At 45.8% G+C, this 20,208-nt stretch overlaps 1 protein-coding gene across 1 annotated transcript in view; it reads left to right on the forward strand.

Moving 5' to 3' along the window:
- The window catches only part of ARID3B (AT-rich interaction domain 3B), a 46,853-nt gene extending 30,118 nt beyond the window's left edge, over window positions 1–16,735 (forward strand). The window contains exons 5-9 of the mRNA XM_034784933.1: window positions 2,170–2,353; window positions 5,151–5,410; window positions 6,440–6,697; window positions 9,553–9,660; window positions 11,009–16,735. Coding sequence (XP_034640824.1) covers window positions 2,170–2,353; window positions 5,151–5,410; window positions 6,440–6,697; window positions 9,553–9,660; window positions 11,009–11,163 — 965 coding nt within the window. The 3' untranslated portion in view covers window positions 11,164–16,735. The remainder of the gene's footprint in view (window positions 1–2,169; window positions 2,354–5,150; window positions 5,411–6,439; window positions 6,698–9,552; window positions 9,661–11,008) is intronic.
- Window positions 16,736–20,208: the final 3,473 nt, after the last annotated feature.

Genomic DNA, 20,208 nt, shown 5'->3' on the forward strand with positions numbered 1-20,208 from the left:
TGGTGAAACTCGGTGCCAGCAGGTATTGAGGGGAAAAAGCATAATAGGATTCTAAAAAAGGATTACATGCTTAGGGCACTCAGAATGTCAATGGAGTTTAGATGGACTCTGTTACGCAAAGCAGAATAAAAACCACTTATAAGGGCTATATAGTCTTTTGCTCTATGGCATATACCATATGCCACTGTTGGGTGATGGAAGAAATCTCCCTGTGGGCTAATTATTTCACAGTTGTCCATTACTGGGTTTCTTATGCCTTCCTGTAAAGATTTGGTACTGACCTCTGTCCTATACAGGACAGTGAAATTAGATAGACCATTGCTTTGATCCAGCATGGCATTTCCTATGTAATTAAATATTTGCCATGCCTACATTTTTCTTTCTAGTTGGCTAGATTTCATTAGTCTCAACTTTGAAATCCCAGCTTCTTACTTTTAAGTTATGGGAAAGGGGGACTGGCAGGTTAAAAATCAGATTTTCATACCTGTGTTAACCTGTGAGTTTACTAAAACCGAACAGACGTTTGTCCCACAGCACTCTGCGAAAGGAAGCCTAGAGTGGTGCAGTGAGTTGTGGGACTGTGATCTATGGGATACACACTCCGATATCTATATGCCTCTCACGACTGGATACACTGCACTTGTGCAGGTGTGTGGCATAACAGGAGGCATGTGGAGCTAGGCTGCTGATCATCTGCAGTGTGGTCGTGCTGTATCATATAAGGCTAAAATAAGATTAACTCCTGATTTCCCAACTCCGTGTCAGACTGCAGGAAAGACATAGCCAGTGTCTGAAATCTAATGTACATTTCACTCTGTATGCTAATTGTTTACTCAGTTTGGACAATGAAAATGGATTAGTTAGTTTCACTTTCTGGCTCTCATGCACTAGTTTCTTGCTACTGTATTTGGGTTGCAAATACAGCAAGAGAAGGTCTGCAATGTCACCTAGAAAACCCACTGAAATGGAATTAAAAAAACAAATCAAATTTCAGTTGATCTTCAATTTCTGTTAAACTTAATTTTAGAAAGCCTAGATGTTGGGACTAAATCAACTGGGCAACAATGTCTCTTTAAACACAAGCTGTGGGGGGACTGAACATTTGCAAATGTGCTCATAATGCATCATAGAGCCAAATTGTGGTTGGAGGTGAAGGAGACAAAGAGTGCTGGAGTAAGCGTCCAAACCCCTCTCACTCCCTAACCACCCCTCTCCCCCCAAAAAGAGAGGGGGCAGCAGTGACAAAGTAACACAGAGTATCAGAATTCAGCTTCCCCATGCTTGTACTGGGGGGGGGGCGGGGGGCTAGAAGCAGTGTGGCAACAGTATCCTACCCCTTAGAGGGAGGGATCATCCACTGACCCTCTCTGGCTTATGCAGGAACAGTTCTGATGGACTCTGGAGGCAGCTGTAATCCAGCTTCCCTCTGCCAGGGAGAGTGTCAGCACCAAATAAGAAATATAAGAGAAGAGCTTAAAATGGGAGAAGGGGGTTAGGATCACTCAAGGGAGGGGAAACAGGAGTAAGACCAAAATTATTGTACTAAGAGCATGAGCAGGAGCAATTGCAAAAGGGGTGTGTGGATAGGGGGAGAGTATATCTTAGCCAAAATATCATCATTCCCTTCCATCTCTGCTCTCTTATATGAAGTACAGAAAATGTAAAAGAGGAAGAGAACATTTTGACAACCACTCAGAGAATCCTGATGCATAAGCAGGTCTTGTTCTTTGCCAGGAGCTGTTTCATAGGTTCTTCAGTTCCCTCATGAGCATGAATGAAACAAATTGTGTCTAGTAGTGCACTGGGAAGCTCACATAGTGCTGCTCCTCTGCTGTCTTTCACATCTCCGGTCCTGAATTTAAAAGCTCCCCACTTCTTCCCCTCCCCTGAGTTTGCCTATTCCACAAGTTGCTGCCTAGCCAGATATTTTTATTTGTCTGGTAATTGCTTTTGCCAGCAGGAAAGGATTTTCCATGAACAGGACTTGGTGTGTAGCTAAGACGCTCTCATTTTCTTGCCTACGCAGCGCGCTGTGGTCAGGTTACAAACAAGATTGCCTTCATTTCTCATTAGCAGGAAGATCAATAGCTCCAACCTGTCTGACTGTTTTCTTGTCCTCATTTTCTGTCTCCACGATCCCCTCCCTGCTGTCCTGTTGTGATATTGCAGGAACTCCCATCAATCGGATCCCCATCATGGCGAAGCAGATCCTGGATCTCTATATGCTCTACAAACTGGTGACTGAGAAGGGAGGGCTGGTGGAAATCATAAATAAGAAGATATGGCGGGAGATCACCAAAGGCCTTAACCTGCCCACCTCCATCACCAGTGCAGCGTTTACACTTCGGACCCAGTAAGTATAGAGCCCTCCTGCTGGGAGCACACAACAGGAGGAAGTGGGGTGAGAGGGAAGAGTAGAGAGGAGAAAGGAAGACGGGGGGATGAGGGGAAGGAAATAAGCAAATTGTCCCCTACTATGGCAAGAATGGACATGATTGGCTGTTTGTTTCGACCTTCCTTCTCCTCGTTCCCCACAGTCTCTTCACCTCAGCTTCGCTCCACACCCACCCCTCTTACCTTCTTTCCTCCGGCTCTACTCTCTCACCCCATTTCTCTTCAGTGATCCCTCTCTCTTCACTTGTCTTTCTCTTCAGCTAAACTAAATCCAATCCCCATCCCTCCAAAACTAGTAATCATGGAACTACCATGCCATTTGTTGCAATCACATGGTTACCCCTTTCCCCACCCTGTGTCTGATCTGTGTAGATTGTAAGCTGTGGGGCATGGAGCATCTACTGCTTTGTGTTTGTGCAGTGCCTAGCACAATGAGGGCCCATTTGTGGTTGGCCTAAGATACTACTGTAATAAATGTGATTAATAATAATAATCAAATAGTCTTCTGAGTTTTCAACGTGTGTTTTAGCACCTAGATACTGTGGTAATTGCTCCCTGCCCCATAAATACTTAATATAGAATAGATATGTTAGCAATAAACCTAGGGAGAGAGGAATAGAACTGGCAAAATGGAGGCAGGTAGAGGTGCCTCCTAACATTTTGTTCAGGTTACGAGGCAGTGTTGTCCAGTGACTAGAGCAGAGCACTGGAAATCAGGACTCTGGGAATTCCCAGCTCTGTCCCTAACTCATTATGTGACCTTGGAGTGACCCGTCCATCCCTCAGTTTCTCATTCTGTAAAATGGAGATACTCACATATTTCACTAATGTTCCTAAAGTGCTTTGAGAGCCCTGGAAAAGGCTCTATAGAAGGATAAAAAATAAATTCCCCATCTGTAAAATGAAAATAATGATATTGACCCTCTTTGGAGAGTGCTTTGAGATCTACTCATGAAAAGTGCTGTATAAGAGCTGTGTGGTGGTCTTGTCACTGGAGCAGGAGATTATGAACCTCTTTTCATTTTAAACTGCTTCTCCATAGCTTGGGAGTTCTTGGAATGTGCCTTTTCACTACACTTTTCAAGGCGGGACCTCTTCCCAAAGTGATTTTTTTTTTTTTTTTAAAGTTTGGACAAAAAGTGTTCAGCCGCTTTTGAATACAAGGAGAGTTTGGGGGGTTTATTACATTTTTTCAAACAGTCAAAACAGCTGGGGCTAGAAAGTTGAAATGTGGCATGAAAACAGTTCTCACTGAAGATAAGTACTTGTGAGTGTTCAGTCAAATTTAGTTGTGCCCAGGTTTTAAAATCGCATGCCTAGTACAGTTAATATGGGATTTTTCAACACGTTCATAAAGCACACAGAGAAAGAAGGTGCTGCTGGACCCTGTGCAGCTAATTTAGGAGCATAGTGAAAAATTATACTGGTGGCGCATTTGTCCAGTGTTTTGCACAGCAGGTCTTGATTCATAGATTCCAAGGCCAGAAGGGATCACTGTAATCATCTGGTCTGACTCCCTGTATAACACAGGCTGGAGAACTGCCCCAAATAATTCCTAGAGCTGAGCTTTTAAGTCATGATTTTAAAATTGTCAGTGATGAAGAATCTACCACAGCCTTTGGTAAGTTGTTCCAATGGTTAATGACTCTCGCTGCTAAAAAAGTACATCTTATTTCCTGAATTTGTGCAGCTTCATCTCCCAGCCATTAGATTGTGTTCTGCTAGCCTGAAGAGCCTGCTGTGAAATATTTGTTCCCAGTGTAGGTATTTAGAGACTGTAATCAAGTCATCCCTTAAATCTATAACTAGGTCCGTGACTAGAGTCCCAGGGTGATACCATAATAAACTAGCTTCTGGCAAGGGCTGCATGGGAGCTTTGGCCCCTATCCTTCTGAACCTTGAAGCCGCAAAAGGACTACGGACCCCTAATGTGCACTAGATGAGGTGTCTAGGTGGGAGCCCTGCTCTGATGCACCTTGGGAGCTTGGCAGTTCTTTGGGCTCAGAGAAAGGAGAATTTCTCCTGTGAACCTCCCTTATGCATTCAGGAAAGCATCTCCCTCCTCAGTTGCTTGAGACAAGGGTGCACTAGTGATCTAGTCACATAAGTTCAGATAAGGGAATTCACATTGCTTATGTCAATTTTCTTACAATCAGAAGAGCTTTGCTGTCTCAGAGAGTGAGGCGCCTGCTCTGTTTTATTTTTCTTTTCTACATAATTTATTTATAACAAACCCCCAAAACCCACCTAAGAAATTCCAAGACGGGGGGCAAACCCAAGAGAACATTATGGTTGTACAGCTTATCACTCGAGTCAAGCAATTTGAAAGTTAGAGTTGATTCCTTAACTCTTCTCCTTGTGCATAAGCATTCAAATTATGGTCTTTAATTGTATGATCATGCATAATTTCTTAAAGACAATGTTATGTCACATGTTTTCTTTCTAATTCCTTAGAGTTACACATGTAGCATCATGTAGTATGGTGCTGTCCTCTGCAAAGGCTGGATTATGAGTCCATGAAAGTCATCTGTATGAAAACAACACTTGACACCCAAACTACACAGCTGGCTGCACACTAAGCAAAAGAACACAAAGCAAAAATGAATATTGGTTGGCAGAGTTAGGTCTTCAAAGGGCCCAGTCCTGCAAGCACTCCTGAGCAATGCTTAGTACCATGAGAATTCCCATAATCTACTTTTTTCAGACGCTGCTGAGTACACTTGCTTTGATCTTCCCTCTCCATGTGTTTCTCCCAGGTATATGAAGTACTTATATGCCTACGAATGTGAGAAGAAGTCCCTAAGCTCTCCTGCCGAGCTGCAGGCTGCAATCGATGGCAACAGGCGGGAAGGCAGACGGCCCAGCTACAGCTCCTCCTTGTTCAGTTATTCACCCACCGCCACGGTGCCTCCTTCCCTCCTGTCTCCTCCAAAGATCCGCTTCCCGATCATTGGCCTGGCCCCAGGCAGTGGAACCAGCAACTCCCGTCTCTCTCCAGTGGCAGCTCTCAGGAAAGGTCTGCTATTTACCTCTGTGCAGGACAGAGAATGTCGGGGGTGGGGGGGGAGTAGGCAGTGGGTGAAATTCAATTTCAATATCTGGCCAAACTTGTGTCAAAGAAAGTTTGGGGACAGTGAGAGGACTTGGATGGTTCAGGGATATAGAGCCGTCAAGCTCCAGGTTAACTAGTTTATGTATGCGCTGTGTCAGTAGTGACAACATTATCATTGATACTGATTAATCACCCAGGACTGCAGAGCAGAATGAGAGAGGGAAGGATAGAGGAATGAGGACAGGACTGGGATCAACCAGGAGTTACTGGGGCTCTAGACCCAGCTCCAGCTCTGACTTCCTCTGCTGCCTTAGGCAAGTCACTTAACCTGTCTGCATTCCTAGTTCCCCATCTGTAAAATGGTGGGTAATTCCCAGCAGTGTGGTGGGGATTAATTAGCTAATCTTTGTTAGTTGTGTGAAGGTGAAAACTGTGATATAAATGCTAAGTCCTGTTAGGAAGAGGGAGTGATGCTATAAGAGGTTGTGAAAATAAGCAGCCACCCCAGCTTAGGAGCGCATTGGAAATATCCTGGTAAATTTCAGAGGAAAAAAGAAAGGGGAGGGGGTGTCTCATCTGCTCACTTTAGTGCCAGTTTCTGAAGGCGTTTCAGAGGCCCAGATCCTCAGAGGATTCAGGCTCCTGACGTTCATTGGTTTCAGTTGCTATTAGGAGCCTAAATACCTTTGAGGATCTAGGCTAGGCAGACTACACCAAGAGGAGTTGAGATTGCTCCAGCAAAGAGAACAAGGAAGGTGATTCTGTTTGAGGAGTAGCAGTTCCATTTGGGAGTTTCAGGGCCCTGGAAGTGTGAGCTGATGTTGATAGAAATGGCCTCATACAGTGGGAACAGGCCACAGGCTGCCATGAAATGGACTAGTAGTGTTTGGTTCCTCAGAGCAGCATTGTCCCCCTTCCACAGTGGGTTTTAAAAGCTGACTGCTTACACGGGGAAGCTCTGTGCAGAGCTTGACTGACTGACTGCTTCTCTAGGCGATGGTATCCCCCTGACTGTGTCCATGCCAAATCGCATTGCCATGCCAGTGACCTTGGCTAACCAGCAGGCAACTGTAGCAGCAAGGACAGCCACTCTGGAACAGCTGAGGGAGAGGCTGGAGGCTGGAGAGCCGCCGGAGAAGAAACTCTCGCGGATGACGGAGGAGGAGCAGCGGCTTGTCCAGCAGGCACTTCAGCGCAACCTGTTCAGCATGGCGCGGCAGATCCCCATGAAGATCAAAATCAATGGCAGGGGTGAGGAGGCTCCCATGCTAAATGAGGGGGTTTTGTATGCTGGAGTGAGCACCCCAAAGAGGGGAAGTCTTCCTTTAAACCTTGGATATGTGGGCTTCACCCCAGTGCAGGACTTTAGGCAGTGGCACCCTTGCACTTCTGCAACCTATCCCACTCTTTTGGGTGCGCCCACCCAGCCCATCAGCCAGAGTGCCTTGCCTTGGTCTGTTCTGATCCTAGTGCCAATGTGCTGCAGCAGGGCATGAATTCCCTAACTTCCCTTTGCTGCTCCTGGCTTGGAGACTAAGGTATGGCACCACCTCCTAGCTTCCCTGTCACTAGAGGCAACAGCTTTTCATATACCGATTGCAGAAGGCAGCTAGGATGTCATGGGTATACAGAGCCTAGGAAGCCCAGGTCATAGATGGGGAGCAAGCTGGATGGAGATCTGCATTTGTTTGCTTGAGGGCCCTACTTATTATCCAGAGTTGAGTCTGGGTTTTTGTAAAGGGTCACGTGACATCTCAGATAAGGTTGGGGCTAGTAATGGTATTGCCAGTAACTGCTTCCAGGGAGAAAGAACCCTGCTTCTCCTTAGTACAGATTACTGTGCCACTGCCCTGCTCCCAGCCTCCATTGAAAAGCCCCTGGCATTCTGGTGGGAGGTGACTGCCCCAAATCATAGCCTCCAGGCCCCGAAGGCTGAGTGTAAGCAGCACTCCTGGCCAGGGGAAACGCTCAGTATTTTCAGTGGCAACGTGGAGATTCCATCCTTAAAGGTCACTTGTCAGAATCAATGTAATTTTAATGTGACTTCCAAAGCTGATTAAACAGCACAGCACTTCCACCTATCTGCCCTGGGGGCTGCAGTTAGATGGGGAGTGTAGCCAGCAGTGTCTCAGAAGATTTCAGTCCAACAGCTGTTTTCTCTTCTTCAAACGTTTTGATCCATTTAAATTAAAGAGCTCAAACCCCATCTAATTGCACCTTCAGACCCAGACACTAGGCTATAAAGGTTTGACATTGAGTGGGGGAAGGGAAAGAGTTGTTCTGGAGGCCATTGCACTTTACTCAACAGGAGCAGTGCTACAGTGTGAAGCTCTGGTTGAGAGAAATACCTGTGGCATAGGGTCAGATCTTGGTCCTACTGAAGCTGATGGAAGCGTTGTCACTAGCTTCAGTTGGACCAAGATTTTGCTTCCCTAAGACTATGGACCTACTTAAATTTCACACTTACACTATTCCTTTTTAAGGAAGTTTATGAGAGGAAAGGCAAACTTTGTGGCATGTCTTAAATCACCTCCACTTTGCTAATGTCCTTCCCTTATCTCTCCTCCCACGCTTCTAGCATTAAGATGCAGTTGTAGCCTCTAAACCTAAAAACACACTGATGGAGGTAATGTGGCCTAGTAGATAGACCACTGGACAGGACTCAAGGTCCATGGGTTCTTTTCCTGGCTCTGCCACTGGATGACCTTGGACAAATTTACTTTCCCTTTCTTTGCCTCAGTTTCCCCATCTGTAAAATGGAAATAATTATACCTCCTTTGTAAAGTGATTTGAAATCTACTGATGAAAAACATTATAGAAGAGCTAGGGATTGTTACTATTATCTTAATAACCACTCTTGGGTTAAATGCTAGTTATGCCAATAGCATACCTTGCTGGGACAGTAGCCATGATATCCCAGAAGGAATGCAACATCAGATGGGAATTGGAAAAATGTGTAAGATTTACATAGAAGATTTCAGTCTGAGCTGTCACCCTTGTACATTTCAGCCTCAGGAAAACCTCTTCTGTCCTTACGTGGCATTTGCACACTGCACCAAAGCCAGCACCTCATTGTGAGAAGTCGTTGCAAAGTGATGCTGCCGTTTCACAAACTCTGAACAGGATTTTAGGGCCAGCAAATGTCCCACAAAGCAGGATGATGGGGGAACAATCCCATGTCTTTTCACAGATCCACAAAATTGTAGTGTATCTAGTTCCCAGTGCAGCAGCTTAAAAAGGGGTCCCCAGATATGTTCATCAAGGAGGAGGAGGTTTCACATGTTCATAAAGGTGACCAATATCTATTTCCGTTTCTTATTCCTCTCATGAGTCTGGTATTTCAGAAGATTTTGCTCCCTCAGCTGGCAGGCAGTGGTACTGCAGCCTAGCCTTTGTTAACTGAGGGTATGTCTACACTGCAATAAAACACTGGCACACACCCACAGCTGGCCTGTGCAAGCTGTCTCAGGCTTGAGCTGCGGGGCTATACAACTGCAGTGTAGATGTTCAGGCTCAGGCTAGAGTCGAGAGAGCAGTGGAGGTTTCAGAATGAAGCTGAATAAAGCTACATGCTACCCATGTATCAAATATTCAGTGGGTTTCTAACCAGTTACCTCCGAAGGGCCAGGATTTAAATCTGGCAGTGGTCACAAGCGAAACAAGTTCAATATTGTCAAATGTCAAACAGTTCTGCACATTTACAAAAGCCTTTTTCTCTATTCAGCACCCTCTGACTCGCTACTCTGGGCATGAGGGGGTGTACTGACAGAGCTGTACAGGGGAATCTTACATAACACTTGCCTGCATTTTGCTTTTCTTTAAATCCTAAATCCCATCATTTAATAGAAGCTGATTGTACACTGTCCAGAGTACTTCACGGCCTGCAGGCAGGAGCGACGTATTTCCAAACTTCAGAGTCCTTCCCCCCACAAAGCAGGCCACCAGTTCATGAGTCGGAGTAGTGGGACTGGGGGGAAGGGAGGGCTTGGTTCAGTTTTCACTGCAAAGGAGAGGTGAAAGAAGGACCCTCTAAGTACTAGATTGTCCATGGGTAGTGCAGTGGAGATCCAGCACAACCTAACTCTCAATTGTCTTTTCCCCAACAGAAGATAAACCAGATGCCACGGCGGCGGCAGCAGCAGCATTGCATTTGTCACCCAGCGGCATTGGGAGTATTAACATGTCTGTGGAGATTAATGGCACAATCTATGCTGGTGAGAAAGCAACAGCTGCCCAGAGCGGTGGTGCAGCAGGGGAAAGCAGCTCTTGTTTGAATGCAGGATACTCTTAACGGATATAAATTTACCAAACATAAAAAACTTTTGTTACTTTGAGAGACCCTTGAGTTGACACAGGAGCTGCTTTTCCACAGTCCTCCTCTGCACCACTCTGTCAAGATGGCCCCTTCTTTTGTCATTGGGTTGTTTTTTTTTATTTATTCGAGATCCTTCTAACTGCTACTGCTTGGCAATTCCATCTTTGCGTGTGCTGTCTAAAGAGATATTCTAATCACTTTGTCCAGTTTTCGGATGTGATCTCTGTGTACAGTGGGACTCTGTCTGAGGGTACGTCTGCACTTCCATCAGGAGATGTGATTGCAGCACGTGTAGACATACCTGAGCTAGATTGGGTCTAGCGAGGTCAAAGCAAGCTTGAGTAACAATAGCAGTGAAGCCATGGCAGCCGAGGCCATGGCTGCTCAAGTGCATACTCAGGGTTCTGGGTGGACGGGGTTAGCCCATGCAGCCACACTTTCACTATATTGTTGCTTGAGCTAGCTAGATCAAAGCTAGTTCAGGTCTGTCTACATGTGCTGCAACTGCATCTCCCGATTGCAGTGTAGACACACCCTTATAGTGAAGTAGTTTTGATTGCAGAACTTCTGTTCAAGCAGCATTTCACTGTAATGGGAGAAAGAACTATCTGGCAAGACATCCCTCCCTACCTTCACCCTGAGTGTGGGACCAGGGCCGCTTTTCATCTCTTGCTGCTATAGGAGATACCGCCAGCCCTGGGTGAAGGGGAACTTTTGGAATCTCTCTCTCCTCCTGCTGAGGAGCGGCTTTAACAAGACTAGCTTCTCTTCACCCCATTCTGAGGAGTGTCAATTTCTCTTTACATCCCTCACTCCTGCTCAGTTGGTGGTGATCCCCTCTGAAGGCCACATTTAACACTTCCCTAGGTGGGTGCAGAGTGCTGCGTTGCCAGTGGAGTAGCTCAGTGGAACTCAGTTCTAGTGGAGTGAAAGTGCATTGAAAATGGCACCGAAGCTGTTGGGGATTTTCTAGCGAAGTGTCACTCTATCAGCCTTTGTTCTAAACATGTTCTGCTGTATTCCTTCCAGTTGCACTGTTGCTGCAGCTTCTTGAACCTGCTTTATTGGGTTGGGCTAATTCTCACTGGTAGAATTCCCTGAGTGCTGTTCTAAAATCTCTGGGGTTGGTAGACTCTTCTCCTCTCCTGCCGTGTACATAAATCTGGGCTAGCCAGTTGCTTCACCTTAAGCACTATGTTGTTCTGGTGTCCCAGTAACCCAGTTCCAAACTTGTCTCTGTCCTGCAGGAGTACTGTTTGCCCAGAAGCCCGTCGTCCATCTAATTGCAGGATCCAGCACCCAAAGCACCTGCAGTAGCAGCAGCAGTTCCCACTGCTCTCCTAGCCCGACCTCATCCAGGGGCACCCCCAGCGCAGAGCCCTCAACCAGCTGGTCTCTCTGACGGATGGGGGAGTGGGCTCTCTCTCTCATTGGCCTCAGGCAGCTCTGCCCTCTCCGTTCAAGGCAGAGAGCAAGCCAGGAAGGAGTCGCACAGATTACCTCATCTCAAGGAACCTGCTTTGCGGTTGGTCAATGGCCAGACGATGAAACCTTCTGTGCTGGCACGTTTGCATTGCCTGTTTGTCCAGCCTTTTTTATTATTTTTTCAGGTTTGACTGTGTTCCTGCTGGGGGGTTGGGGTGAAGGGAAGGGGACATGCGGCATTTTTCAATCAGGGATTGTCTCTAGGGGCTGTGGGTTTGCAGATGACTGAGACATCATCATGGCAGGTGGAAGGAGCAAGGAGGTAGTAATTGGGGTGGGGGAAGGGTTCCTGTTCTCTAATCAACAGTTGCGTGGACTTCCCTATTGTAACACAGTGTATTGACAATCCTACCCCCAGAGGGACTTTGGTCCCTTTTCCCCTTGTATTTGTTCCCTCTTGTGGTCACTTGCAGAGCAGTCATGCAGGTAGATAGCGAGCAAGTCTCATCTAGTTGCCCATTCTGTCTCCACTGTGTTCAGCCTCCTGATGCTGTCTCCTTTGTGTTAGACTAGGCTGAAGGGCAAATGGTCACTAATGCTGGATTCACAGGAGACTTACATGACTTCTTCCTCCTTTGGCAACTACCTCTCTAGGGTCCTGGCAGCACACAGAGGACTCTCCCACCTCTGTTTTTGATACACGGAGATGGAGAAGGTCTTTTAGTCCAGCTAGTCGTCCCCCGTGGCCAGTGCAAGCCTGGACCCTACTGTTTTTTCCAGGTCTTTGCCCAGCCTAGTTTTGAATGCCCCAAGCAATGACCCTTGCACTGCTTCCCTTGGGGGAGCGTTGGACAGGCTAAATAAACTCACCACTGAAGCCTTTATCCTTATAGTCATCCTGACTTTTCTTTTGCTTGATGTTTGCTCCTAGTTCTAGCCCCTTGGCCCTCGATAGAACTGGGTTTGCACCAAATGTTGATTTCCTGCAGCGCTTCCTCTCCTGTATGTTTCATTAGCCTCTCCATTCTGTCCCCACATGTCGGCTACGGGCCACTGTCACCCAAAGGAGATACGAGGTGACGCTGACAATCTGCTGAGCTGCGTGTGTGTGTCTATTCATATAATACACACTTTTCTCAGTTGGGCTTTTACCAGGTATCTTGCAGCATCGTCCGAATCACAGCCATCATTCATGAGGCTCACCTGGGCAAAAGGGATAGAAGAGCTGGACCTGGGACAGCTCCACATGGGTGCATCCCAGTTGAATGAGGACACAGGTCTCTGGTTGCGGAGAGGGGGAAGAAAATCTCCCCCCATTCCCAGTAAATTCCCAGTGGGTGGAGCTAGGGCTGCTTTAGGCCATCATTCCTCCTTTGTCAGCCAAGTTAGTTCCTTGGCTCACTTCCATAGATACAGCTCTTTGCTGCTGCACTCCCCACACACAGGCACCCGTGCTGTCCTGTCCTCTCCTGCAGCACATAGGACTGCCCAGGCGATGTTCTCACAGCCTGTGGATCTGAGCCCTCCCGCTACCGCTCTGGTGATGTCTCTTCCATCGTGCAGGCCTGAGTCAGGTTCTTTTGAGCAGATGAAATACCTCAGATATGGACTTGTTATTGTGTTACCTCTTCAGGAAGTATTGGCATATCTTAAAGCTTGTTTTTATATGTGTTTTGCTGACTTTGTTTTTAATTTTTATTTTTTATTGTAGCACCAAAGACAACAAAGCTGAGTGAAGGAGCAGGTGGCTTCCCTGTCCTTAGCATAGTCTGGAGACAGTTACAGCAGCATTGACCCAGGAGCTGGGCATGCGGACAGGGCGATAGAGGAGGACAGATGCAGGTAGAGAAGGACTAAGAGGGCAGATTTATTTCTCAGGCTGGCTTGAGTTCCAGGATTTTCCCTCAGTATGAACAGTGGGGTGTCCCCAAGGGGGACAAGTGGTCCCAATGTGTGTTACAGAACTCTGTGATCTAGTACTGGGCTTATCTTTAGCAAGTTTTATTAGAACAGCTTTGAAGATAACAAGCCTGTCTACACTACAGATTTTGCTAGACCTCTTACAGCACGGCAGTTCCTGACATGTTAAAGTACAGTTCACTCTTCTAGTGTGGGCAGGACCAAACACCTGAATTGTGCTGCAGCTTTGGATTGTACCGGTAGGATTTGGTCACACAGATAAAAATACACCTGAGTCCTGTTTATGCAATGAGACCAAACCATGTTGTGTGCTATCGTATTGTACCCAAATAGTGATTGTGGTAGCTTTTCATGGAGCAGACAGGACCTAAATACTGGAAGGTGTTCTAGGTTCTGCTTTTACTTATGTTGTAAAGACCTATGTTACCAAACTCTGCAACCATCCCCATATTTAGGGGGTTGAAATACAGTTTGGTAACACAAGTCTAAACCACATTGTAACTCTCTTCACAGGCAAGATGATCAGCTGGCTAGAAATTAGTTTGTTGTAGCATGGTGTGTGGGCTGTCATGTTTCCACTGAAACGCTCAGCGAGACGTGCTAGCTCCCACCATGTGTGTGAAAGGTTATTGCTTGCAGGGTGTAGCACTGTTTCTTTGAACAGTGATTTTTCAGAGAGTCCTGCTGCAGACCGATCCCCTTCAGCAATCTATTGGACGGTTTTCAATCATAGTTCTAAGGCAACAGTCCCTGTTAGCAACAGCCATGCAAAACATAGCTAGTCCAGTTTTGCTCCCAGTGTCTACAGAATCTAAGGGCTTCTCTGCTCTACACATGCAAGCAATCAGTGTTGGGGGATGGCCAAACAGTCACCCAGCCATGTTATCACTCAATTGGCTCTTGCCTGTGGAGATACGACAGAAAAATCTTATCAGATTGGTATTACAGCCCTCTGAAGGTAAGGGGCCTGATTCTCCTCCTACTTATGCAGGTGTAAATTAGGAGTTAACTCAATTGAAGCCAGAGTAAAACTAGTTTGAGATGAGAATCCAGCCTAGGGGCAACTGAACAGCTTAGTGATGTTGTTAGAACACCCAACACCTCGAGGCAAGACCAAACTGTGCATTAAGAGGTTTGATGAACTATAATACTAGGATAACTTACCTCAAGTCAGCTTGCCTGCACAGCTGGACATTAAGCCATTGCACATTTTCCCCCCTCTCCAGCCCATAAGTGTCTCGGACGCCTCCCCTTAGTCCTAAAGTGCTTTTAAGTAAGAGCTTATAAACTGATCCGAGGTTCTCGGTACTGAAATTGTAAGGTACCACTTTGGGAGCCAGTCTGGGGTCAGGTGGCTGGAGCAAGCTCCGAACTGTGAACAAAGCACCTTCTGATGTCAACAGCATTTAACCTCAGAGTGGGGGATGCACGCTGGGCCTGAGCCAAAGCCCACTCAAGCTAATAGAGAGCTTTTCCACTGACTTCAGTAGACTTTGGATCAGGCCCATTATAAAAAAACCGGAGGTAACTTTATCACAAATTGTTTAAAATAGTATTTTCCCAGTGATAGGTAGCTAACAAATAAATAACCCCAGTGTAACAATCACTGTGGGCGGCTCCTAGAGGGAGGGTGTTCTAACTGGCTGGTGAAATGGTAATTTCTCTCCTGGTGAAATATTCCAAGAGAACTGTGATGCTGCATCTTTATATCTACTGTGTAACATATTACAGAAAGGGAGCCCTGTTCCCCAGAAGCAGCAGCAGCAGTGCCTTTGTGGGCACCGGCCAATCCCCTGGGTCCCAGAATGCTCTGCTTCTTTGTGATATAATCCATTACCACTCACTGAAAGAGAATGTACCATAGAACAGGTGATCAGACTCTGAACGGTAAAGGCCAGGCTGGAGACTTTTAGAAGCCCAAGGGCCGGATCTGATTTGCATGTACAAATTTAATTAATGTGCTTTGGATAATTTCAATTTAAAGCTAACTACACCCGTCCCTTACACTCAGTCAGACTTGATGGTGAACAGAAATCACTTGCTGGTTGAGTTCATCAGCAATAAAACCCTGCAATGGACAAGCTTTTTCCTCAGCTTGATGCTCCAGTATGAGTGGTGGTGTTTTAGGCCTCAGGGGGCCCACAGTTTGGACCCCCCGTTGTAGGACGCTCCCCTGCCTGTGTGTATTAGTCTATATTATATGGCTTAGCTGGTCTCATTAGTAGGCATTCTGCCTTGGGGCATCCTCTCTCCTATTGTCTTCAGTGGAAGCTGTATGCACCCATGCATTTGTGGGGACCAGACTTTTGCCCCGACGCATTTGTGAATCTTACAGACCTCCAGGGCATTTCATTGTCTCAAACTCTGAGATTTTTTCCAGAGTTGGGGGATCTTTATATTGTCCTGTTTCTTTTTGGGGGGTGGGGCTGGGGATTATTTCCCAAGGATAGGGCTAGGGGATACCTGCTTTTCCGTATGCTTTCTTCTCTTGTCCTGGGGAGCAGAGGTTAATATTGGGTGTTTTGCTTGCGTATCATGTGCTACCATTGTGTTTTCTTGCACATAAAGCCAATCGAATCACTTAACCGATAAACTGCTTTGACACTACTAGAGTATTAATGTTTATAAGCTTTACACAGCTAGTCTGGAAATAGGCAGGGACTAACAGATTGGTTTTTATCAAATTCAGGGAAAGAATAAAGTTGGGACGTGTAACAGATACCTCAGTAAAATAAGCTGCAACAATAAACTATTCTCTTTCATTAGCTGACTACAAGGATCAGCCATTCAGACTGTGAATACTAACCCTTTCCCTAGCCTGAGCTTGATACTAGCACTTGGCTTGATGCACATTTTGCTTAGATCCAGATATTCCTGCTGAGCTGCCAGGTTTTAGGGACAGGGGTATAGAAACCAGCAGCAGTTACAGGGTGGAGGGCTGGGAGTGGGTCGTGTCTCCTCAGCTCCAATCCATTTAACTCAGAATGTTGAAGATTGTATGGCACTCAGGGGTTTTGATATTGCAGGAAGGACTGTTCCTGGTATGACGTGTTCCGTTTTGCAGTGTGTCTAATCATCTTGAAACTCCAGAGCAACTAGGGTCTCGCAACAAGCGGCCGAAAGGGCCCAGCTGGAGGCAAAGGCACAGTGGGCCAGCAGCAGCCAAGCGCTCCGTTTTCAGAATGAAGTGGGTGCAGATGTGCTGTCTGGTTTCCAAACCAGGTCCGCATAGAGAGCCACCTCCTGTCCTCTTACATTTTATACCAGCGTGTTCTGGTAGTGCATGAAGATCGAAAGGACGGAGTCCAGCTCAGAAATAAGCCTCAAACTGCACAGGCGGAGCTGTTAGCAATCGGCTCCTGGAACAAATGTGAATGTGTCACACAGTCCTTTCGTTGCTGTGTATGATCTCCAAATGGATTCAAACCAGAAGACATTTTAACTGAACAGCAGCAGCCTTGCTACTAGTTTTGTTACCTATTTAAAAAAAAGTGTGATAGCCTAGGCAGTGAATAAATACCTCAGACGTCTGCTTCCAACAAGTGTCTGTATATGTTGTTGTTGAGTTTTTCTATCTTACATGTTATCTGAATGTTTATATTCCAATAAACTTCTACCTCTTCATATGATGACCCTGCAAATGTGTTTTGTTCCATTGACTGGGCTGGGAATCAAACTTGCCACTCCAGGTTTCTGGACTCGAGCTGACTTTTTAAACACAAATGGAAGGTGCAGTAGTTTTATGGGCCACCATGCCTATAACCTTGCAGCTAACAGCCTCCCATTATAGATCTGTGCATGGTAAGGGGCCTGATACCAGTATCAGTTTGTACTTCTATAACACCTTTCATCAGAGGATCTCCAAGCACTTGGCAGACATTAAGCGTTGGAGCCTTGAGCCAAATGAGTATTATCTGCATTTTACAGATGGCTAAACCAATATGCATAGACAAGGTGACATGCCATAAGCCACACATATACAGAGTGGTAAAGCCAGGAATAGAACTTGAGTCCTGCCACTCGATTCCCAGCTCTAATCAGTAGACACACTCCATCTCAGTGTGAGATGGTCTCTTCTCAGAGAGAGAAAGATGGACACCTGCACACAACCACCCACCCACCCCTAAATACCTACAGCAGTATATGCCAAAGCTGTGTATCAGAGTTCTTAGCCCTTTTCTATCCAGTTTTAGAGAATATTAGAGAGTTAAAACAAATTTGGTTGTTTTTTTTAACATAAAGTGGTAGGAATTTAATCCTGGGTGGATTCCAGGTCCTAGATGTACACTGATGAAAATCATATTATCCCTCTGCACCTGTTACTGTGGGGGAAGTATCCCTAAAGACTAAAATGGAAGTAAACTAAAAGCAATAACAACTGCACATACAGATCTGTAAGTGTCAAAGCTGATCCCTGAACTGATCTGCCAAGTTCTTTTTCATTTTCTGTGTGTGATAGTCCCTAGGTTTTGTGACGGGTTCTTTTATCTCATTCCAGTTCAGGTTTGAAGCTTATCATACATACATGTTTCTATCCAATCCTTTGGGATATCCTCTTTATGATGGTCCTCATGTCTCAGACTCACATGCTTATCGGGAATGATGGGTCTGGTTTTGGTCTCTGCTGCTGACAGTGGAGTATGTGGATTGAAAGAGGATGCAGCCTAGCCAGTGCCATGATAGGGCACTTGAGAATGAATTGAGCAATATTTCTAAGCTACCCCAGTATATTGAAAACTAACACAAAATTATCCCAATAGATTAATGAACAAAAACTTGTTTTGTTAGTTTTTAATGTATTGGGGTAGCTTTATACTGTATGTGTTTCGCTCACACTCACTTCTGAGTGGAATTTTACGAGATGACTTAAGTAGCATGTTGCTGGGCCACAGAATGGGATGTTGCCTGTTTCAGAACTGGGCTTTAGTGTGCTGCAGAATTCTGCAATTTCTGAGTATCCTACTCTACTTCTATGGCAGGGTTGGGAGGCTTAGATTTGTCAAGTGCTTAGGGATCCTTGGATGATCTGCAAGTTATTCTTAGATTGGCCCTGGAATCTCCTGGGGGGCAGTAAGCCAGAAAAGTGTCAATTTGTGACACATGTAGGTGGCAGGAACTAGTTTCCAAATCCCTCCGACTGTACTAGTCAGTGGTTATAAGAACTTTTAATACTCCAACTATTTTCTGGTTACACAGGAGACCGCAGAGTTGTTCTTCCAGTTGTTGAACCAGTTTGGCAGTTGGATGGAAACTGGTTCCGATTCCTTCACATCAGAGTTTGCCTGTCACCAGTGATGGCCTTGCTCTGGAAGTTGGCTCATTCTGGCACAAATATATAACTTCCCCAATAGAAACCAGAGAAGGAAAATACCTCTTAGGTGCCATCTGATCTCCCCTACCCACTTTCTTCCTTTCACAAGAAGCCCAGTCCTGCAAAGCAATGAGCTCCTTGCATTTAAGCCAATAGGAGTTGAGGGCACTCAGAACACTGCAGGAGGAAGCCCTATCTGGAGTGCTTTTTCTAGTGCACTTTTAAACGTCTAGCACTAGGTTTCCATTTCCCCTCGGGACACTGTTCTACAGGCAAATAAATATTAGAGCTGGGAAATATTTCCTACCATCCAGCTCAAATTCCCCCTTGCTCAGTTTCATCTCATTACTCCTAATTACAGTCCTCTTAGACCACTCTCCAAGCTCCCTCCCCCTCCTTGGGAACTTTAGATACAGAATCCATCTTGGAGCAAGCATGCTCCAAGACACTTCCTGCCATGTGAACCACGTTGCTGCACTTAGTGAGAATAGGCAGGTAACTCTTTCCTGGATCTCCCTCCAGACTCTGAGCATCTGGGTCTAGCAGAAGTTCCAATTGCTTTCAGTTCTCATGTGTTACCACTAGATGGATGCAATGTCAGCAACCTGCTGTTGAAATATGGGCATTGCTGTGCTTCCTTGTTGGACAAGTGTTACTGAATATGGGAAATAAGGAGAAGGGTGATGAGACATCCTACTTAGGACACCCAGAACTGTGAGCTACTGTGGTACCCTTCTACCTTAGCCAAGAGTGAGAGCTTTGCTGCTGCTTAGCTGCATGTCAGTTCTCTGACCTGCCAGCTTGTCAAGACTCTGCCAGTCTGAACCTTGCCTTGCAGGTAACAATCTGTGAACCCGAGTTCCCCAGAGATATCTCCCTGCAGTATCCAGTCCCATTTGCCGGACACTCACACAAATTATGAAGTTCGCTGCCTCCAAAAAGACAGTGCACACACCTGCTGGAGATGCACACTTCACTTCAGTATAACAGCAGTGAGACGATTTGTAGAAAAACTAAGAAAAAGTTTTTTATTAACAAAGAACAGAGATTTAAGTGATACTAAGCAAGAGTAAAAGATGCAGGTCTGATTACAGACAAAACAAAACACACTTTCTAGTAACTAACACTTTATTTTAGCAAGTTACAATCATTAACTAAGCAGTTTTCTTACATGAAGTTACCAACATCCCTGGCGCTTCAGACTAGAGCAGGGGTAGGCAACCTATGGCACGTGTGCCGAAGGCGGCATGCGAGCTGATTTTCAGTGGCACTCCCACTGCCCAGGTCCTGGCCACCGGTCCGGGGTGCTCTGCATTTTAATTTAATTTTAAATGAAGCTTCTTAAACATTTTAAAAAACTTATTTACTTTACATACAACAATAGTTTAGTTCTATATTATAGACTTATAGAAAGAGACCTTCTAAAAACGTTAAAATGTATTACTGGCACGCGAAACCTTAAATCAGAGTGAATAAATGAAGACTCGGCACACCACTTCTGAAAGGTTGCCAACCCCTGGACTAGGGGATCCAACTTTCACAGGCTCGAAGAGGGCTGTTCCCTCTGTCCCCACATTCATGAGGAACTAAAATGTCATTTTGCTCCCCTTACATTACTCAAGCCTGTTGTCTCTGCCTCAAGAGCCAGGAAGGCTTCCTAGGGTGCAGATTTTATCTGCTGATGTGATTGTTGTAGGGTTTTCTCCTGCAATTGTTTAGCTTGATGGCTTTGTTTACCTTAGATGTAAATGTACTTTCATTGTCCTCTGCCTGCAATGAAGCCAGTCAGAC

The sequence above is a fragment of the Trachemys scripta genome, chromosome 10 (genome assembly GCF_013100865.1).
Source record: "Trachemys scripta elegans isolate TJP31775 chromosome 10, CAS_Tse_1.0, whole genome shotgun sequence".
Lineage (NCBI taxonomy): Eukaryota > Metazoa > Chordata > Testudines > Emydidae > Trachemys > Trachemys scripta.